The sequence below is a fragment of the Balaenoptera musculus genome, chromosome 7 (assembly GCF_009873245.2).
Source record: "Balaenoptera musculus isolate JJ_BM4_2016_0621 chromosome 7, mBalMus1.pri.v3, whole genome shotgun sequence".
Lineage (NCBI taxonomy): Eukaryota > Metazoa > Chordata > Mammalia > Artiodactyla > Balaenopteridae > Balaenoptera > Balaenoptera musculus.
The window spans coordinates 35,923,332-35,942,469 of record NC_045791.1 but is presented as its reverse complement, the minus strand read 5'-3'; the positions used below and the strand labels follow the sequence as shown (position 1 = coordinate 35,942,469).

The window sequence follows — 19,138 nt, the reverse complement described above, 5'->3', positions numbered from 1 at the left end:
CAAGGTGCAATCTCTGGCATTTACCAGGCTGGACTGCAGAAATCCCTAACTGTTCTCTGGTTGTCTCTGGGATGTGTCCACCTCTGTCACATGCAGGCTCATTACAAGGCTAGATTTTTTTTCCCCAAAGCCAAGTAAATGTTACATTTCAAGCAAGAATATGAGAGAAATACAGAAACAGTGTTCTCCCACATGGTCTATAGGACATGCATTCCCCAAGTTCAGGGAGAACCAGACTCAGTGAATCTGCCCAAATAAACAAATTCGTCCTGGAACACCTGACGTGCTATAACATCAAACAATCAAGAACAAACACGCAAGGAACCAAAAGATGATTATCTTTTACCAAAGCACTAACCATGCCCTTGCTACCTACCACATAGAATATACTCTTCCCTAGTTTTATACCTATTCCTGGAAAATACTTCAACATGGAAAATTCAGCATTGTTCTTAGTGTACGCTGGCATGAGTACTGGGGAAGGAACCGTTATTTTCCACAGCTAAAACCAAACTGCTGAAGCTATAGCTATAGCTCGATGTTACTGTGATTGGCCATTTCCACTCTGCAGTGACACAGAGCTGAGGGGGAAACTCTGTCCGAGAGCTCAACTTCATGCTCATATATAACATGAAAGAGTTGGGCAGGAGCCACATGCACCACTGTGGCTATGGACCTACTGTGAGCAGGAGCTGAAGAGCCTAAACAATGACTCAAAAGCCCAGCCTTTGAAACACTGCCCAAGCCAGGACGCTTTCACAGACTGGACCTTCCTAGGGGCAGGTACCCGCAGTGTGCCCAGCACATGCAGCTCACTTCCTGGTTAGGGAAGCAGCAAACTCCTTTGACTATGTAAGTGAGATCTGGGTTTAGAGACTAATGCAGCCATTTCCAGGCAGTTATAAAAGGGAACTGGGGACTAAAATCACAGTGTAGCCTAAAACCACAGTGATCTATTTCTGTCCTAAGCTTGTTACTATCTTACCAACTGGCTTTGAACATGTTACTTTTTGTTCGCGTTCATAAATTTTTGTACCTATCATTTTATTATCTAGGTACCTTGCTTTTATATCTGTAGTCAAAGAAGCGCTTTATCTTTCTCAGCTGGAACACTTTGAATATACATATTACATAGGCACGTGTAGGCAGAATTTTACATAGAATCATAAAACTGTAGAATTGGAAGGGATATAGAGATCATTTGACTAACTTGTCACCTAAAGCAAGAACTTGCGCCACAAGATACCAGACCCACCAGGTATCCTCTTCTCCTCCTGACTACCTCTGTGTTGTGTGCTTCATAAAGCACAAAGACTCTTCTGAGCATCCTTCTAGCTCATTCTAGCCTGGTGCCCTTTGGAGTTCAACTCCTTAGTACAATCCTATTCTCTACTTGGAAAAAACACACACACACACAATTCCCAATCACCTCTGTTAAAGCCTGTTCTCTCAGTCATTATCTTCAGTTCAGAACTAAGAATCTGACCTTGGACATTTTACCATCACTAAAAAAAAAAATAACTTAATAAAAAATCAAAGTTAATTTTCTTCACCCGAAAAAAAATTCCCAGATCTTATTTGTTCATTGTGGCTGTGCTTCCTTCTTCTTAATTAAATGTATGCTGTTTGAATAGATTCTTGCTCTCCAATTATGTCCATCCCCATATTCAGTGGATCACTCTGTCTCTTGTTGACTTTTCTTCAATTTTATGGTTTCATACCCATTGTCATGGCCACAAATTTGGTCCAGGGCCCAGTTGTTTAATGCCTGACCTGCCTATCTTCCAATCTCCAGCATCTCTCTGCTCTGTTTTTTATGCATATATTGATAGTTTTTAAGATTTATCAGAATTACATAAAATGCCCTTCTCAGGTTTCCACAGAATCAAATGGAGTAGATATAAAAGCACTTTATAAACTGTAAAGTACTACATAAGTATTAGTTGCTTCCCTTATCATTTTTCTTTTCCCTCTTACTTTTATCTGTCTTCCATTTGAGATTCTTTTTTTTTCTTTCTTTAAATCACAGTGAAGGGACTTCCCTGGAGATCCAGTGGTTCAGACTCTGCACTCCCAATGCAGGGGGCACGGGTTCAATCCCTGGTCGGGGAACTAGGATCCCGCATGCCGCACAGCACAGTCAAAAAAAAAAAAAAAATCACAGTGAAGATTTTCTGAATCTCCACTCTTCATCAGAACCTTAATCGTGCTTGCCTCCTGTCGTGCTTTATTTTGTAACATGGGCCCCAGTCAAATATTTTTTCTTGTCACTAGCACATTTATTCTGACATATACTGCCCCTAGGACAGACTTCATGCCCATCTCTTCCTCTGTTCCCAGAGTCGCCTCCACCAACCAAATCAAGTCTCTTCCTTTGTAACTGTGCTCAAGACCGATCCTCTCTCTTTGGGCCCCATACAAATAGCTCAGTTTGTCCTGGCTTTTACTAATAACTTCAAACACTCCAATAATTGACCCAGTCAGTAACTGTTTTGTTTGCCTTTTAGTAGAAGATCGAGGGTGTGTATCAACTTGTGTAGAAGGTGTTTGATAAGTGACAATATGTTATGTAACACTGACTCCAAGTACGGAGCCTTGGAGTTCAATGGATCTGGGTAAAAACTCCAAACCTGCCAGTTACTAAAGTACGTCAGTAGCCCTATTTACTCTGAACCTCTCTTTCCTTATTCCTACTTCATAGGGTAGAGCTTATAATTAAAGTAATATACGCTAGCCTGTCAGCACTCAGCAAACAATAAATGGTAGCCTTACTCTTTCTATATATGCATATGTCTTTTTAATACATTTAACAAATACGCTAGCTAATGTTTATAATGTGGAATAAAATGCAACAGTTTCATGAATGTTGCTCGTGTTTTCTTTCTGAAGATGACTGTTTGCTAGTTTTAAAGAAACTAAACAAAACCCTTCTGTATTGACTATGGAGCCCAAATAAATAAAAAATATGCTTATGTTTTACAAGTATTTAAATTTCAAACGAAATTTGAACTTGACTCATACAGGGAATCAAGCTCAGTAAGCATATTCATTGGCAAAAGCAACTAACACTTTAGCTTAAATTATAATAGGGAATAAAAATACACATAAACACGATTCTAAAAGTTTTGAATTGTTGTTAACTTTAGCACACATTTGGTCCTTAACTAAATACCTATTAAAGTCAGTCCTGTCTTTTTCAAGGCAATGGTAGTTTTGTGGGACAAAAATCATGCCTTTTATTTTCTGTCAAACTCTCCTGATCTTATAACAGTGCTTTTTTCCTGGTAACAAATATATTTGCTCAACAACTCCCTAGAACTTCCAAAGAATTCTGACCTTATTAGTTCTGAAAAGAAGTGGTAATGATCAGTGCCTTTATTTTGGGGGAGATGTTACACAAAAGATAACTGAACATCTTTAGAAAGTACAAGAGAAAGCAAGTCCAATGAAATGTTCCTGGAAGGGAAAATCTCACCCTGCACAATAGGAACATTTAGCCACGCTAGGCAAAGTGTTACTTTCCAAACATTACAAGCAGTAGAAATAAACACACATACAAATTAGAAGTAACACTGCCACTCCAAACCCTTTCACTGGTTTCCCTTTAGGGCATTACTACGCATAAATACATCTTTCCACTGTTACTCATAATACATGCACATACATATATATACACATAGATGCATACATATGATATACATATGATTTGCCTTATCATTTCCCTAATTAACATATCTAGCACAAGCACTTTCATAATTAATGTTAACGGCTCTATTTGAAACTAGAAGCTTATTTAGTAAGATGGTTGATGTGGTCCTGTGCCTTGGCTTAGTCGCTGCTTAGGACTGGGCTTAATAACAACTAAAATAACCTGTAACAATATAATAATAACCTATAACCTACTGACATTTAAAAACAATTCTTTCTATTTCCACTTATTTAAAACGACTTAGAAAACAGCTAGAACAAATGTAGAATACTAAAGTATACTTAAGTCCCAAGATACAGACTTAAGAAACATATATCCTTACTATGCAAGTCAGGGTGGAGTGAGGGAGACAGAGAGTAAGGAGGCAGTTCTTTCTCATTGAAAAAGAAACCAAGGTAATCCTACAGTTAAAGATCCTTTAGCCTTACTCTGCAGAAATAAAATGCCAGGATGGCAAAAATATCCTGACCGGGAACTGAAACTCTCATTCCAGTGGTTTCTGGTGATGATATTACCAAAGCTAGAAGAGTTTTGACCCCAATTCTCACACCAACTCACGGCAGAGTGCTTTATTGTACCATCCTTATGTACCCGCAACCAGAGCGTCACCTAAGTGTCGAAGAAACACCTCCCAAGTGAAAGCTCCACGTGGAGGGCCCCGTGCCCGCCTCTGCTTCAGGTTCTCTGGGGCCTTAGAGTAACACACAGTTCTCGCTGCCTGCTCTCTAGGTCCTTCGTTGCTACCGTCCTAGAATATGACATCAGGGCACACAGGCCGACTGTTTTACAGTTGGCAGAGGGCACAGGTTTTAGAAATGGCATTTTTACATTAATAAAAACAAGGAGGTAACACCCTGTTTTAAAAAAAAAAAAAGAGTGGCTGCTACAAATGAAATGGAAGGGGAAGCTCCCTCTTGTGCAAAACTGCACTCAGGCTTGTGGAGAGAGAAGAGGGCCTAATTAAAGTCAGGTTGAGAGGTTTCCCTGGGGGCACAGTGATTGAGAATCCGCCTGCCAATGCAGGGGACACGGGGTCGAGCCCTGGTCTGGGAAGATCCCACATGCCGGGGGGCAACTAAGCCTGTGCATCACAACTACTAAGCCTGCGCTCTAGAGCCCGTGAGCCACAACTACTGAAGCCCACGCACCTAGAGCCCGTGCTCCGCAACAAGAGAAGCCACCGCAACAAGAAACCCGCGCACCGCAACGAAGAGTAGTCCCCGCTCGCCGCGGCTAGAGAAAGCCCGCGCGCAGCAGCGAAGACCCAACGCAGCCAAAAATAAATAAAATTAAATCTCAAAAAAAAAAAGAAGTCAGGTTGAGAAGCAAAGCATCTTTACAAATGCTCACCAGATAACGTGATAATCTGCCCCAGGTACCATTATCTCCTGTATTTCCTTTATTACTATTATTATTATTTTTTGCCTTTTTAAACAAAAAGTGTGTCATATATTTTTATTAAATCATAGAAAACTCATTTGTATACAAATTTTTCCACTTTGGGGACACTGGAATATTAAACAGCTGGGTAACAAAACAGTTGTAAGATACACCTCACTTTAAGCAGAGACAAGTTTTAAGTTGCCACATTTGTTTTTTAAATGTTGAAATAATCAGTAACAGGTTATTGGCTTTTTTCACCTTTGGGTCAGAAGAACAGTATCTCTTATAACTCCCCCAATTCTCTTTAAGGATGTTTTTCATTACTCAAACCAACCATGAGTTTAAAAAGGTGATTAACTTGAAGTTTTAATACAAAATCCATTTCTTTTTCCCAACCATGGGCTTTTAGGGTATTGTAAATGCTGAATTTTAGGAGAGGGTCTCATTTCACAGGACCTATTATGCTTCTTTTCTACAACAGCAAACATGTATAATGGTACAGAATATATTTCAGAATAAGTTAAGTATTAAGACATACAGTATGGCAATAATGTCCTGCTTTACTTTCTACCATGTAAATTCAAAAGTTCATCCTAATCTTACACATTTATAAACGGGTGAAGACTGAGGGATCCAGTGATGATGAAAGCACACAACAACCGTCAGAACCACATTTTCTAAACACTTTGGCCGAATATATACAAGTGGTCCTGTCAGAATCACGCCTGCATTTGTTCCACAGGGATCTAAATGAACAGACGCCGAAGGTCACCAAACGAAAACGGGCAGTGGTTTTGCAGTTTAGGTTGTCACTCGTTCTGCTTTTGAGCAGAGACCCAGAGGTCATACTGTGACATGTCTGCACTCACCCCAAACACTCACATAACATAAACACAAATTAAATATTAGCAAACTTATTTTAAATTAAATTGAAGACCACTATTTTTAAGCGCATGAAGTATTTCCCCCTAGCTTCTTGAATGCGTGTTACAGAGCAAGAACTAACATCCTGGGTAACATCTGTGTTCCTACATATTAGAGGCCAACCCGCTTCCTGTGAGAACTCCCTGGAGTAACACATGAGACCTTTAGGGGGGAGAAAAAGCAATTCTCCAATCTAAATGGAGGGATAGTCTCAAAGAGTCATTTTCCCAAACTCCAGTTTGGATTTCAGACTCATTAAAGCAGGAACTCAAAAATGTGATCTTTGGGACTGGCTCCTGGTGTCACCTGTGGTGACAGTCTGTGTTGCAGGACACTCGACTGACCCTTAATACTACAAAGCCTCACTTCAAGCCGCCCCCAGGTCCTGGGCCCCTGCTGTCAACCTGTAGACCTGGAGTTCTACCAGGGAATGTGTAAACAAATCTGGGGAAAACCACGTTTCTGCAAGTTTTTGTTATGTCAGTGAAAAACCTCTTGGGCTAAGAAAAATAATAGGAAACACCGCCCCAATGACAACTTCTCACAAGGCTTGTCTTCTGCTCATCCTGCTGTAGAAGACTATGAAGTCAACTCAAATATTCTTTGCCTCACTTGCCCCAAATGGTAATTAAACAGAGAAACTTTTCTTTGAAATACCTTATTCCTGAATTATGACAAATGCTTATCTGAGCAAACGTGGTCCCCCATCTTGTCACTGGAGGTGACTTGGAGAGGAGGCTAGGCTTCTGTGCAGGTTGGGATTCTGGCTGTGTCTGTTTCGACTGCAAACAGACAAGAACATGCTGTTGCAGCCCGGGACTTTGCATTTGTGCAGCTGGCGGAGGTGCACAGTTTTGTAGTGGGCCCTGATCTCCTGTATTTACTTTAAAAAAAAAAAAAAAAAAGGCTTTCCCGGGTCCACATCAAAGGAAAGTCCTGAAGATGCTAGAAGTGAATGACTACAGCGGCTGAGGGAGCAGACGACTGTCAGTGGAGAAAGAGGCCCAAGGAGTGAGAAATATGAATGGCAAAATGTCTGAAAGAAACCTCAGACCCCAACCACAGCCTGCTCTGGCAAAGTGACCTCACGCTGGGCCCACCCAATGGACTTTTGCAGCAAAATGTAACAGCCATTTCTTTACTAACCGAGAGAGTTAATCTAAACAGCCAATGCTTGGAGAAGACTGAGGAATACCTTTCCTGCCACTGCCCCTTGTGACCATTAGGCCACTGGGCCATATAAAGACTCTGGAATAAGTAATGGGGTATTTCGTGACCTGCCCCTAACTTCTTATCCCACCTGTTCTCTTCCCACACCTCCCTTCTTTAAGACTGGAGAGGGCTTCCCTGGTGGCGCAGTGGTTGAGAATCTGCCTGCCAATGCAGGGGACACGGGTTCGAGTCCTGGTCTGGGAGGATCCCACATGCCACGGAGCAACTAAGCCCGTGTGCCACAATTACTGAGCCTGCGCGTCTGGAGCCTGTGCTCCACAACAAGAGAGGCCGCGATAGTGAGAGGCCCGCGCCCCGCGATGAAGAGTGGCCCCCGCTCGCCGCAAATAGAGAAAGCCCTCACACAGAAACAAAGACCCAACACAGCCATAAATAAAAATAAATAAATAAATAAAATTAAAAAAAAAAAAAAGACTGGAGATACAAGGTAAACAAAGACATCTATGTCCTAAACCCTGTAACCTGTGAATATTTACCTTAAATGTAAAAGGCACTTTGCAGATATGATTAAGTTAAGGATCTCGACATGGAGAGATTATCCTGGATTCTCTGGGTGGGCCCAATATAATAACGATGGTCATTAAAAGGAAGGAGGCCAGAGGATGAGAGTCAGGGAAGGGGCCATGAGCCAAGGAATGTAAGCAACTTCTGGAAACTTGAAAGGGCAAGGAAATGGGTTCCCAGAAGAATACCACCTGTAGACTTATTTTATATACATATGACCAACAGAACTGTAAAATAATAAACTTGTGTTGTTTTAAGCCACTAAAGCTTGTGGCAATTTGTTACAGCAGTGATAAGAAACGAATATACCTGGTTAATTCTTATTCATCTTAAACTCAGGCACCCTTTCTTATAGGATGCCTCCCCAGAAAGCTCAGACCCCATATCTGCCCTCCTTCCCACTCCTCCTCTTGGTCAGCTGTTTCTCCTCTTTGTAAAGGAGAAACCTACAGCCTGGCATTACCTTCATACAGCCTAGTAGGATAACTATAGAAATATTTGTCTCCTTAACTAGATTGGGATGGTCCTTCTTAAGGGTAGAATTCTTAAGGGTCCTATTTATGTTCTTATTTCCAGTGTTTATCAATGTTTCTGACACATAGGGGCACTCAAATATTCATGATAATTTTTTCCAGTAAGTTAACATCACTCATCCCTTGATGATCAGCAGGATACCCGCCTTCATTTCTTTACTACATGATAAAGACACAGATGATACAGAAGTAACTAATTCATTACCAGGGCCTCATAAATCCTATGTAAATGGCTCCTTTCTCCTCTGAAAAGTCTCTCAAAATATTGTTTGCCCATTGTACACTGCTTCAAAGTAGTAACCATCCTTTCTATCACCAATGAAGAAGTTTATACAGTTTTCAGTCCTGAAGAGAAACCAAGTATTACGCCGGGTGAAGAAGAGAGAGAAAACAGAAGAGAAACAGCTAGAGATAAATTGATAAATTCTCAAAAAGTCACTGAGGTGAATTGTATCAGTATTTTCCAAAGATGACCACAGGAGTCCCTCCTACCTACATGTTCTTCTGCACTGTGACCCTCACACTCCACCGTCAAGAAGTAAAGTCATTGCCTTCCCCTTTGCATCTGGGTTGGCCTAAGTGACTCAGTTGAACCAACAGAATGCAGAAGTGACACTGATGACTTCAGAGACTAGTTCAGAAGACATGTTGTGATTTCTGTCTCTTTGAAGCTCTGCAGCTGCTCCTTCCTGGACACTCCCTCTCGGAAGCCAGCTGTCAGGCTACGAGAAGCTCCAGCCACATGGAGTCCTACGTGGAGGCACTCTGGTTAACAGGCTCCACTGAGCTCGGCCTTTAAGTCATCACAGCCCAGAAATTAGACACATGAGTGAGGAAGCCTCCAAGTGAATCCCTGCCCCTAGTCAATCAGATCTTCCCTGATGAGACCCTAGATGCAACGGAGCAAAGACAATCATCCATGCCATGCCCAGACTGACCTCCTGACACACTGAATCCATAAGCCTAATAAAACTAAGTTTGGGGGCTTCCCTGGTGGCGCAGTGGTTGAGAATCTGCCTGCCAATGCAAGGGACACGGGTTCGAGCCCTGGTCTGGGAAGATCCCACATGCTGCGGAGCAACTGGGCCCGTGAGCCACAACTACTGAGCCTGCGCGTCTGGAGCCTGTGCTCCGCAACAAGAGAGGCCGCGATAGTGAGAGGCCCGTGCACCGCAATGAAGAGTGGCCCCCGCTCGCCGCAACTAGAGAAAGCCCTCGCACAGAAACAAAGACCCAACACAGCCAAAAATAAATAAATTTATTTTAAAAAAAACAAAAAAAAACTAAGTTTGGGGTAATTTATTATGAACAAGTAATAACTGCCACAGTGAATACACAGTCCAAAAGATAATCATGGTGACTTTGCTTCCCAATCCTAGGAAGATGGACTGACTGGAGAAGAGTCCAGGTGAATTAGATCAATCTAATTCTGGCCTGATAAGGTGAAATACGCACATGCTCTAGAACTGTCACTCCCAGAGGCTGAGATCTGAGAGAATACATTGCTTATAGTTCAATGAGAGACTGAAAAAACTAAGTACCCTGCCCTCTATGTTAAGAATTTTACCACTGAATGAGTTATCTGGATGGCTTGTGCTGGATTTATAATCCTACACCCTTCAAATATTTGAGAGGTTAGATTAGATGGGATTAAATTCTGAGGGATGCTGGAAGCACACCAAAATGTCTGCTCTCCTTCCTGCCCAATTTGACCCACTGTAAATAAAACTTGACAGGCCTTCTTAAATCAACGTAATAATGTGTAGCACAAGTGCTTTCAGATGCCCAGTAGCTAAACCACATCAGCTTACTTAGGAAGCCTTCTAGCAATACGTGAAAAAAACAATGGTTCCTGCCAAGAGTGCTGTGTACAAGAGAGCTGGTTGCCTTGAGTGACTCATTTCACAAGGCTCCATCTATCTGTGCTGGAAGGTCGAAAGTGGGAAGGCACTGGGCCTTTAATAACCAAACTCAGGCCTCAGGCTTATTTGTTAAAGCCAGATGCTGTCATTTTGGAAGCAGATGAGAACACAGTTATAATCGATCTGGAATCCTGATGAATTCCAGGCGCACCTCCCAGCTGCCTGGGGGAGCTGGTAGCTCAAAGTCCCCAGAGGGTTTTATTACTAGTGTCACAGTGAGCTATTCTGTTGCAGAGTCTACACAGCCTCAGTACTTTTACCCCTTGATTTCAAGCTTTTTTTTTTTTTTTGCAGACTTTTGGGGACACTTTCTTAAAGGCAATTTCTCAGATATATCAAAGAATATAATAGAAAAAAGTAGGAAGACTAAGAAAAGTTGAAGAGAGTAAAGTCTAGGTAGGAGACCTCAAGGTTCTTAAGGGAAACTGGATTAAGTATAGTGTTCCTAACTCCAAAATGGGGCCAGTTGATCCTTAACCGGTAAGTGTAGTTTTATGACCCAGCAGATTGCAAGCTATGGCCCATGTCATTTGAGAGAGAAGAAAAAGCATGACCAGAACCCCAAATAGTGTTTATGGCGGCTAGGCTTCAAGGTCACAGCCTGAGAGTCCAGACACATTTTAGGAATGCCTGCCCATTTTCTAGGCCTGTTTCTCCAGGCTTCTTGTCAGCTCTGTGCATTTCTTGACATCCTTCCAATCAACCCTTTCTTCTGTATGCTAGAGTCAGTTTCTGCTTTTTGCAAACAAGACCCTAACTAATGCAAATACCAACAGAGCGATCTTTACTTCCAAATGTATTCTTTTTTCTGTCTGGTAGACCAAATGCTCATAAATATATACTGCCAGGTAAGTAAGAAAGCATCAATTTAGGGAAGATGGTAATCTGTCCTTCCTTGTGGCTAAATTAGCCAATAAGGAAAAACAGATGGATGACTCCTTGTTCTCACCCTGATCCTCAATTCAGGACCACAAATTTTCATGGGGAGACGTTTCAGCATCACAACTAGATATGCTAATTCCCTTTACTTTAAAAAAAACTTTTTTAAGGGAAAAGAATTCAAGGAGCATAATGGATGACTAAAGGTTTAGTCTTCAACTACTCACTACACTCAACATTTTAAGGCATGTTTCAAACCATGCTTGGTACAAGTTTACTATCTGAATTTATGTAATTAAAACTCATTTATCATCATATACATTGAGGTGATATATGTGCTTGCTCAGTGATGTCAGGCTTAGGCCCAAACCCCCAAAACCACCAAAAGCAAGGTCTTCGATTAATATCCTTCCCACCATCAGATACCATTAAATTGGAAGTGCTATTTTTCTAAAATATATACTACAGATGTTATAAGATACATGGCATAAGATGTCTTTGCAAAAACACAGAAAACCACACTGGTTGGGATTCTGAATATTAATTGAAATATGAGAAATTAATGTAATCATACATTAAAATCTATCAAAAGCTAAAAGATACTTTCTTTTAATCTAAATTTGAATTACTTAGTGGAAGTCAAATAGGACAGAATGGATTTGTTGGCTCAAGAAGTAGAGAGGAAAAAAATCGTGCCACATACTTAAGATGTGTGGTCTTTAAATATCCTTTTAGCATCTGGTGCCACACTGCAGCAGTATGCTTGGCTACACTCTAGCGGTGATACAAGCCCAAAGGGTCTGGCACTCTAATGCACATTATTTTATCTGCCAAAATAGATACTGATATCTGATATTGAAGCCCACCATCACCCTACACCAGTCCCCCCAGTGAAAACGGGGATAATCCCTTCGTCCTTCTTTTTTTTTTTTTTTTTTTTTTTTTTTTTATTTATTTATTTATTTATTTTTGGCTGTGTTGGGTCTTCATTTCTGTGCGAGGGCTTTCTCTAGTTGCGGCGAGCAGGGGCCACTCTTCATCGCGGTGCGCGGGCCTCTCACTATCGCGGCCTCTCTTGTTGTGGAGCACAGGCTCCAGATGCGCAGGCTCAGTAGTTGTGGCTCACAGGCCTAGTTGCTCCGCGGTATGTGGGATCTTCCCAGACCAGGGCTCGAACCCGTGTCCCCTGCATTGGCAGGCAGATTCTCAACCACTGTGCCACCAGGGAAGCCCCCCTTCGTCCTTCTTAAGGAGATGAACGGAATCCCACTTACTAAATGGGATAAAAGCATTAAAAACAATGTTCTTGAGGGCAAAGACTCTTCCTTGACCCTAATCCCTAGGATCCCCGTAGCTGGTATGGTGCTCTCTCGGCCATGGGCAGCTCAATGGGCATTTCTCACTGACCAAGACCCTATCTGCACAGGCATCTGAGATCGTAAGGACAACTTTTCCTAATCAGGAACAGCTGGCTCCCAAACCTCTCTAAACCCAAAAGATTCCACTGACATTTTGCTAAAATGAGTAAAGAATATACTCTTCACTATGATGTATACGAAAAAAAAAAAAAACACATAAAGACAGGAGAAAAAGAGAAAAGGAAGAGATTCAAAAGATGCTAGCCTTTGTATGGCATTACATTAAAAAAAATAAAAAAAAAAAACCCAAGATCAATATACACTAACTTTTTTCACCCTCAGATTGAACAGATAAAATAAGTGGATGTCTTTTGACCTACCCCTAAGAATGCAGTTTCTCAGGAGCGTGCTCCTGCCCTGGCCTCCTGCATATGGCTATTAGAATAATCCTTTTCCTGGCCTGTCTACATGAACACCACAGCCTGAGGTCAGTGCAAGCCAAGAGCACCCACAGAACCAGCTCTGTCCGTGTCCCCTCTCCCATGTGACATGGTTTGTCTTCTCTGAGATGCAATTGCCAGTCCAAGGAGAAATCAGAACTTAAACACCCACCATCATTCACAAGAAATTACAGAAATGAGGGAGATTTTGGTTAAAGCTCTAAATTCAAAGTCAAAATTTAGTCCTCTTTACTATTAGCCAGCTATTAGATTTAGCAGGATTATTTTTTTTTTCAACTAAGCCCTAAATGGTTAAACCATATACAATTCTGACACCAGATAGTTAAAACTCAATCCTGCAAGTACTTTTGTGCCTATTATGCATAAGAAAGGCACTCTACCTTATCTAAGAGAAAACAAATTTAACATTCATCTCATGATTTACTGGCTTTAATGAACACTGATTCTATACAATTATAATTTTAGGACATAACTTGACCTGCAGTATAATCAGTTGCTTGTTATAATATGACTTTTATTATAACAAGGGTCACTGATAACTGTATGGTAAGTGCTTCCAGTGTGGAAAAGATTTGGCATGTGATATGTTCAAAATGTGATCTAATGATAAAGATGTGGGAGTTATATTAGCTTCACATGCTGTTTTACTTTCATATTAGACCCATCCACCCACATATCTCCTTATTTATAAATATAAGTTTTATGTCCTGTAAATGATATATAAAAACATTCACAGACAAGCACTCATACATTCTTATCTCTAAAGACTCTATTTGTTTTGGAAGCCAGAACATGAATTTAAAGAATCACTACTATTCTTCATCATTTTCTTAGAACCCGAATATTTTTCACTACTAAGGCTGAATACATAAAAAGACAACATTTGGTTCTGTCCATGGCTGACATTAGCAAAATGGATAATATCAAAATCTAAAGGCAGTGACTGCAGGGGAAGGAGGCAATGCAAATAAAGGGGCAGGAGGACTGTTTCCCCTGTTGACTGAAGTATCTTTGAAGCTTGCCAGCCCACGTAAAGGATTATGGGTCACTCACTAGTACATCCTTCAGCTGGGGTAGTGCGTCCAGTTAAGGGGATAGGGCAGGGGGATGGGCTCCTAGGTCCTGTCTCAGGAGATTCACACACAGTGGGGACCAAACGTCACTGGAATCAGAAGTTCAAGATCAGGAGCACCAAATCTTAATCCTGGCTCTGCTGCTTATCTGGCCATGGGACCATGAGCAAATAATGTATTTGAAATGTTATTCTTCTATAACATGGAGATATTAACATTTATCTGTAAGAACCAAATGATTTCATGTGTGTACCTGGCACAGCCCCTGGCACATAGGAGGTCTTCAATAAATACTAGCTGAGTTCTACTCCAGAGGTTCCCAGGAAAGATGAGAGGGAGGTTTGGAAGTTCCTCTGAGATCTAGATTTTAATCCAGTTTGGGTCTTAATCCAGAAGCATCTGGAATCAAATGGGATTGCCAGGGAAAGGCATAACTTGGCTGATGCTATTGTAATCTGGGGCTCCATGTGCCTTCAATTACTTTGGTCATGTCCCACCTCAAAGTAGCCTCAGATGTTAGACACTTACAGGGGAGCTAGCAGGCACCTTCCTTGGCTATGTAAGGCTGCACACCACCACCAAGAGAAACTGGCTATGAGTTCAGTTGTGATGCCTTGATATTTTGGTTCAGAATTCCTGGTGTCATATTATCTATGTGTTATTGTTTCTTCTTTTGTAGTCATTTAGTTTCCATTTCAATCATGCATGTCCATTGGTTTACTGTTTTCCTGTGACAAGATCAACTGATTAAGATTACAAACTGCTAAAATCAGTGTCTGTGGTTATTTGAGTGATTTCTCATAGCATCCAGCAAAGCAGTGATCACACATATGATTTGAGGAAAGTAACTATGATGAAAGAGTTCATAAAATTTACAAGGTGGATGCTCAAGTAACAATCATATGAAAACAACATACGTTTAACAAAACCAGTTTTCAGACTTGGCTGTTCTGTGTTCTCCAAAGGAAAATGAGTCCTGCAAATAGTTTTTAGCTCTTCTTGGAAATGAGACACCAAAAACAGCTTAATGCATCCATTTATTTAGACTAGGTTCATTACTTCTCCCTCAGTGACAACTTAGAAAATTAACTATTATACCCCTTAGGCCCTAAAATAAATAAAAAGGTAAATCATGGTGATGGATGTTAACTAGACTTACTGTGGGGATCATTTTGCAATATATACAAATATCAAATTACTATGCTGTACACCTGAAACTGATATGTCATATGTCAATTCTATCTCAATAATAAAACACACACACACACACACACACACAAAGGCAAATCATTCTGTTCAAAGATGTCCAAATATGTTTGTGTGAGCATTCTTTTTAAAACTAGAATATCCTACCTCCTTAAAGTTGTCAAATGCTGATAAAATGATTTCATGCCCGCCTCTGACAAGACAAACGGCTGCCAACAGCTCTAAGACAAGAGCTTTTGTTCTGTCAAAACAAGAAGGAAAAAAAACACATATGAGTGAAAGCGAATGAACGATGAGTCCGCTGTTCCTTCCAAGATGAATATGATAATATTTGTCCATGTATTTTTTTAAACTTTTACGAATTAAGGCATAGTTATATTAAAGCACATACATTTTAAAACCTTTACGAACTTCTGTACATGTGGCTTATCTAGGGTAGCAAGTTTGGAAGGCATGTTTCCTATTCCCAAGATTACAAATTACTCACAAATGAAAATTAATTATGGGAAGATTAAGTCTTTTAGTCCTATCATCAAGTGACTCAGTGTAATGTGGTTGAAAAAGTATTTTTAATGAGCTAAAGACAACAGGAAACATGAGAATATTCAGTAAAACCACCCATTGGTTAAACACTTTCTCTGGTTCTAGAGTCGGAGATAAAACATTTGCTGAAAAAGTTCAAAATCAACGGAAATCAACACCTTACATTGCAAATCTGCTAATCTGCAATGGCTCCATAAAAATCCCCACAATAATGCAAGCTTCCATCACTTCTTCTTCCCACACAGGAGATCTGAAAGGAGATGGCTTACCGCTGTGCTAATACAAGAATATTTTCTCTGACTCAAGAAAATAAAACTCCGTCTGAAATATTTTTAGAAGGAAAACCTTAGAGATACAATCTAAGTTTTCAAATACAATGTCAAGGACAGCATTGTTACTTCAGAGTACAATTACTTCAGTATTTCATCTTTTTTCTGTAATAAAAGCTATTGCCAACCTCTAAACAAAGATCATTCTGATAATCCACAATATCAATTGTCTTAAGAAAAATGAATAATGACTTCCCTCAGTGGAAGACAGTGACAAAGAAGCATGACTACTTGGGATTCTAGTAAACTAAGGAAGCAATCAGAAAGCTGCAAAAGCATTAATCAGGGGAAGTATGAATAATAAAATCCAACATTTAAATAGGATTTAGGGTTTGCATTGCAAGGATCTAATTTATAATCATATTTTTCAACTGAATTAACAGTTTTCACATATGCAATTTTATCAGAGAGGTCTGGTAAAAGGGAGTAACAGTGTGAAATGCAGAAATGCACTAGAATGGAAAATGCATTACACTAACTAAAATAAACTGACGAAAACAGGCTTCTAGAGGTAATCTGTGAAGTGAATAATATATGGCACTTGCCTTTATAGGAAAGTGAATATGAAAAGAAATCTGCGAGCAGTTATTTTTGTTTTGTTTGTGTTTGTTTTTTTGGTTTGGCAATAAAAGCTACACGTGTAAAGGCTGCAAATGAAGTGTAGACAAGCGGTAGTAGTTTTAGTTAGCTTTCAGCAAAAAGTGGTGTGGCTAAGTCTGTATCAAGACTCTCCTGGCCCCAGTCCTGACAACCTGGAAGCTTCATGCTCTAAATTTGCAAGGATGCTGAGAACCAGGCCTCAAGAGGAATGAAAGCTTGAAGACAGGGCCAGAGTTGTCACCAGTTGTAAAACTGTAACATAGCTGAAAAGAAAATTCTACTTAGCCAGGGAGTCTATTGACAATCTTAATTTAAAAAGTCGTGCTTGAAAGTTTCTAAACTCTAACTTGATTGTCGATGAGCTCTCTGGTGTCCCTAGTTCGATTCAGATTTGTACATTACAAAGCCAGCTTACCTTGGATTCTTGTTGTTCAAGCTTAGTGCAATCTCGTTGACAGCATGTGGATGAGACATGACCATGTTGAAACCATACTGAAATGGATGTGGAAAAAACAAAGCATTAGGAGTTAACTGAGAGGACTGTCAATGTTGATTAAAAAACAAAAACCTGAAGTTTCTACCTAATGTGATTTTATACCATCATAAATGCACTTATGTCTCTAGCACATCAGTGTCTGCACATATTTCTCTATGAAAAATTTCAGGAATGATGTTATTATCAAGGTACCATATTCCTATTCTCCATGAATAAACTATATGTGTCTCTTTGTTAAAATGATGAAAAGGCTCCAGGCCAGTGATTCTCAATCCTGACCGCTTGGCAAAATCACCTGGAAAAGTCAACAAAACAAAACACCAATTCTCCAGGACCCACTTCAGGTCAATTTATTCTGAATCTCAAGGATGGAGCCCTGGCATCTGAATTTTTTAAGCAGCTTCACTGTGCAGCCGGGGTTGACAACCACCACCTCTGGTCCCTTCTCTTGGCAATGGTTATCGAGACCAAAAGCCTAGGAAAACCTTCCTTGCTCTGAGGCGTGGTACCTCATCCTTCTATAAAATGAAGCAAGTTCAATAACGGGATCAAGAATCATTCTTGATTCTGCCGAATTGAGGAATTATTCCTTCTCCTCCAAACTCACTCTCAGCTCATGACCTTATTTCCAATTACACCGAGAAAACATAAGCAATCAGAAAAAAAACTTCCAAAAGCTCCCACCACCACGTCAATCCACCCACACAGATCTGGGTCTTCCCTCCTCACTTCTTCCTAAAGATGAACTCTCCATGCTCCTATCTAAGGCCATTCCCCCCACTTGAGTTCTTGATCCCATTCCCTCCAACCTACTCAAGAACAGTATATGCTCCAGCGATTCTCCCATTCCCCCATCATTATTTTTCCCTCTCTGATTCACTACCATTAGCATAAAAACATGATGCAAATTCTCCTTAAACAACAAAAACAAAATCTCTCTTGACCCAACAACCAGTGTCCAGCCACTTTCTCATTTTTCTGCTATTCTTTTACAGCAAAACTCCAACCACTTGTGGTCTCCAATTCCTCTCCTCCCGTTCTCTCTTGACACCACTTCCGTCAGGGATTTCATCCCCAACACTACAATGAAACTGTACCAGCAATGATGGGCACTTTGCCGGAGCCCATGGCCAACTCTCTTCATCTTGCCTGACTTGGCAGCAGCACCGGACACAGCTGACCACTCTCTGCTCCATGAAATACTTCCTGTGCTTGGCTCCTACTTCCTGGCTGCTTCTCAGTCTCTCTAGCTAGTTTTTCCTCATCTCTCTGACATTAAACAGAGTGCCCCAGGGTTATTTGGGACCTCTCTGCTTCTCTGTCTATCCCCGCTGATCTCCTTCACTCCCATGGGTTTATATACCACCTACTGACTCTCAAACTTTTATCTCCAGCCCAGACTTCCAGACCTTGAACTCGTGACTGGCATATCCGACCACCTATTTAAGATCTCTATTTGGATATCTATGGACACCTCAAAGTTAACATCCCCCAAACTGAACTCCTAATCAGGTCTCCCAAATCTGCTCACCCTGCAGCCTTCCCCATCTTAGTAGACGGCAACTCCATCTTAGAGGCGCCCAGGACAAACACTTTGGAGCTGTCCTCCATTCCTCACCACACATACACTGCTACTGTCCTTACCACCGAAACGAAACCAGAATCTGGTCACCTCTCATCACCTCTACTTCTATTCTCCTGGTCCATACCACCATCAACACTCACCTAAATTAATGCAACAGCCTCCTAAAAGGTCTACTTCCTTTTGTCTTTGCCCCCCAGGGTGATTCCTAACGCAGAAGTCAGAGGGATCATGTTAAATTCAAGTGTCAGATTAAGTCACACTTTTCCTCAGAACCTTCAATAGCTTTCTAATCATAGCAAAGCCAATGTCCCTTCATTGGCTTATAAAGCCCTGCATAATCAGGACCCCCTTGTAACTTCAGATTTCATCTTCTACTTCTCTCCCTCTTATTCATTCTGAT

At 40.8% G+C, this 19,138-nt stretch overlaps 1 protein-coding gene across 7 annotated transcripts in view; it reads right to left on the bottom strand.

Annotated features, from left to right (window-relative positions):
- FMNL2 (formin like 2) overlaps window positions 1-19,138 on the bottom strand; it is a 307,250-nt gene that overhangs the window by 46,750 nt on the left and 241,362 nt on the right. For all 7 annotated transcript variants that reach the window (XM_036858445.1, XM_036858442.1, XM_036858443.1 and 4 more), the window contains exons 8-9: window positions 17,073-17,149; window positions 15,333-15,426 (exon numbers count right to left, since the gene is read on the bottom strand). In XM_036858445.1, the coding sequence (XP_036714340.1) occupies window positions 15,333-15,426; window positions 17,073-17,149 (171 nt within the window). The remainder of the gene's footprint in view (window positions 1-15,332; window positions 15,427-17,072; window positions 17,150-19,138) is intronic.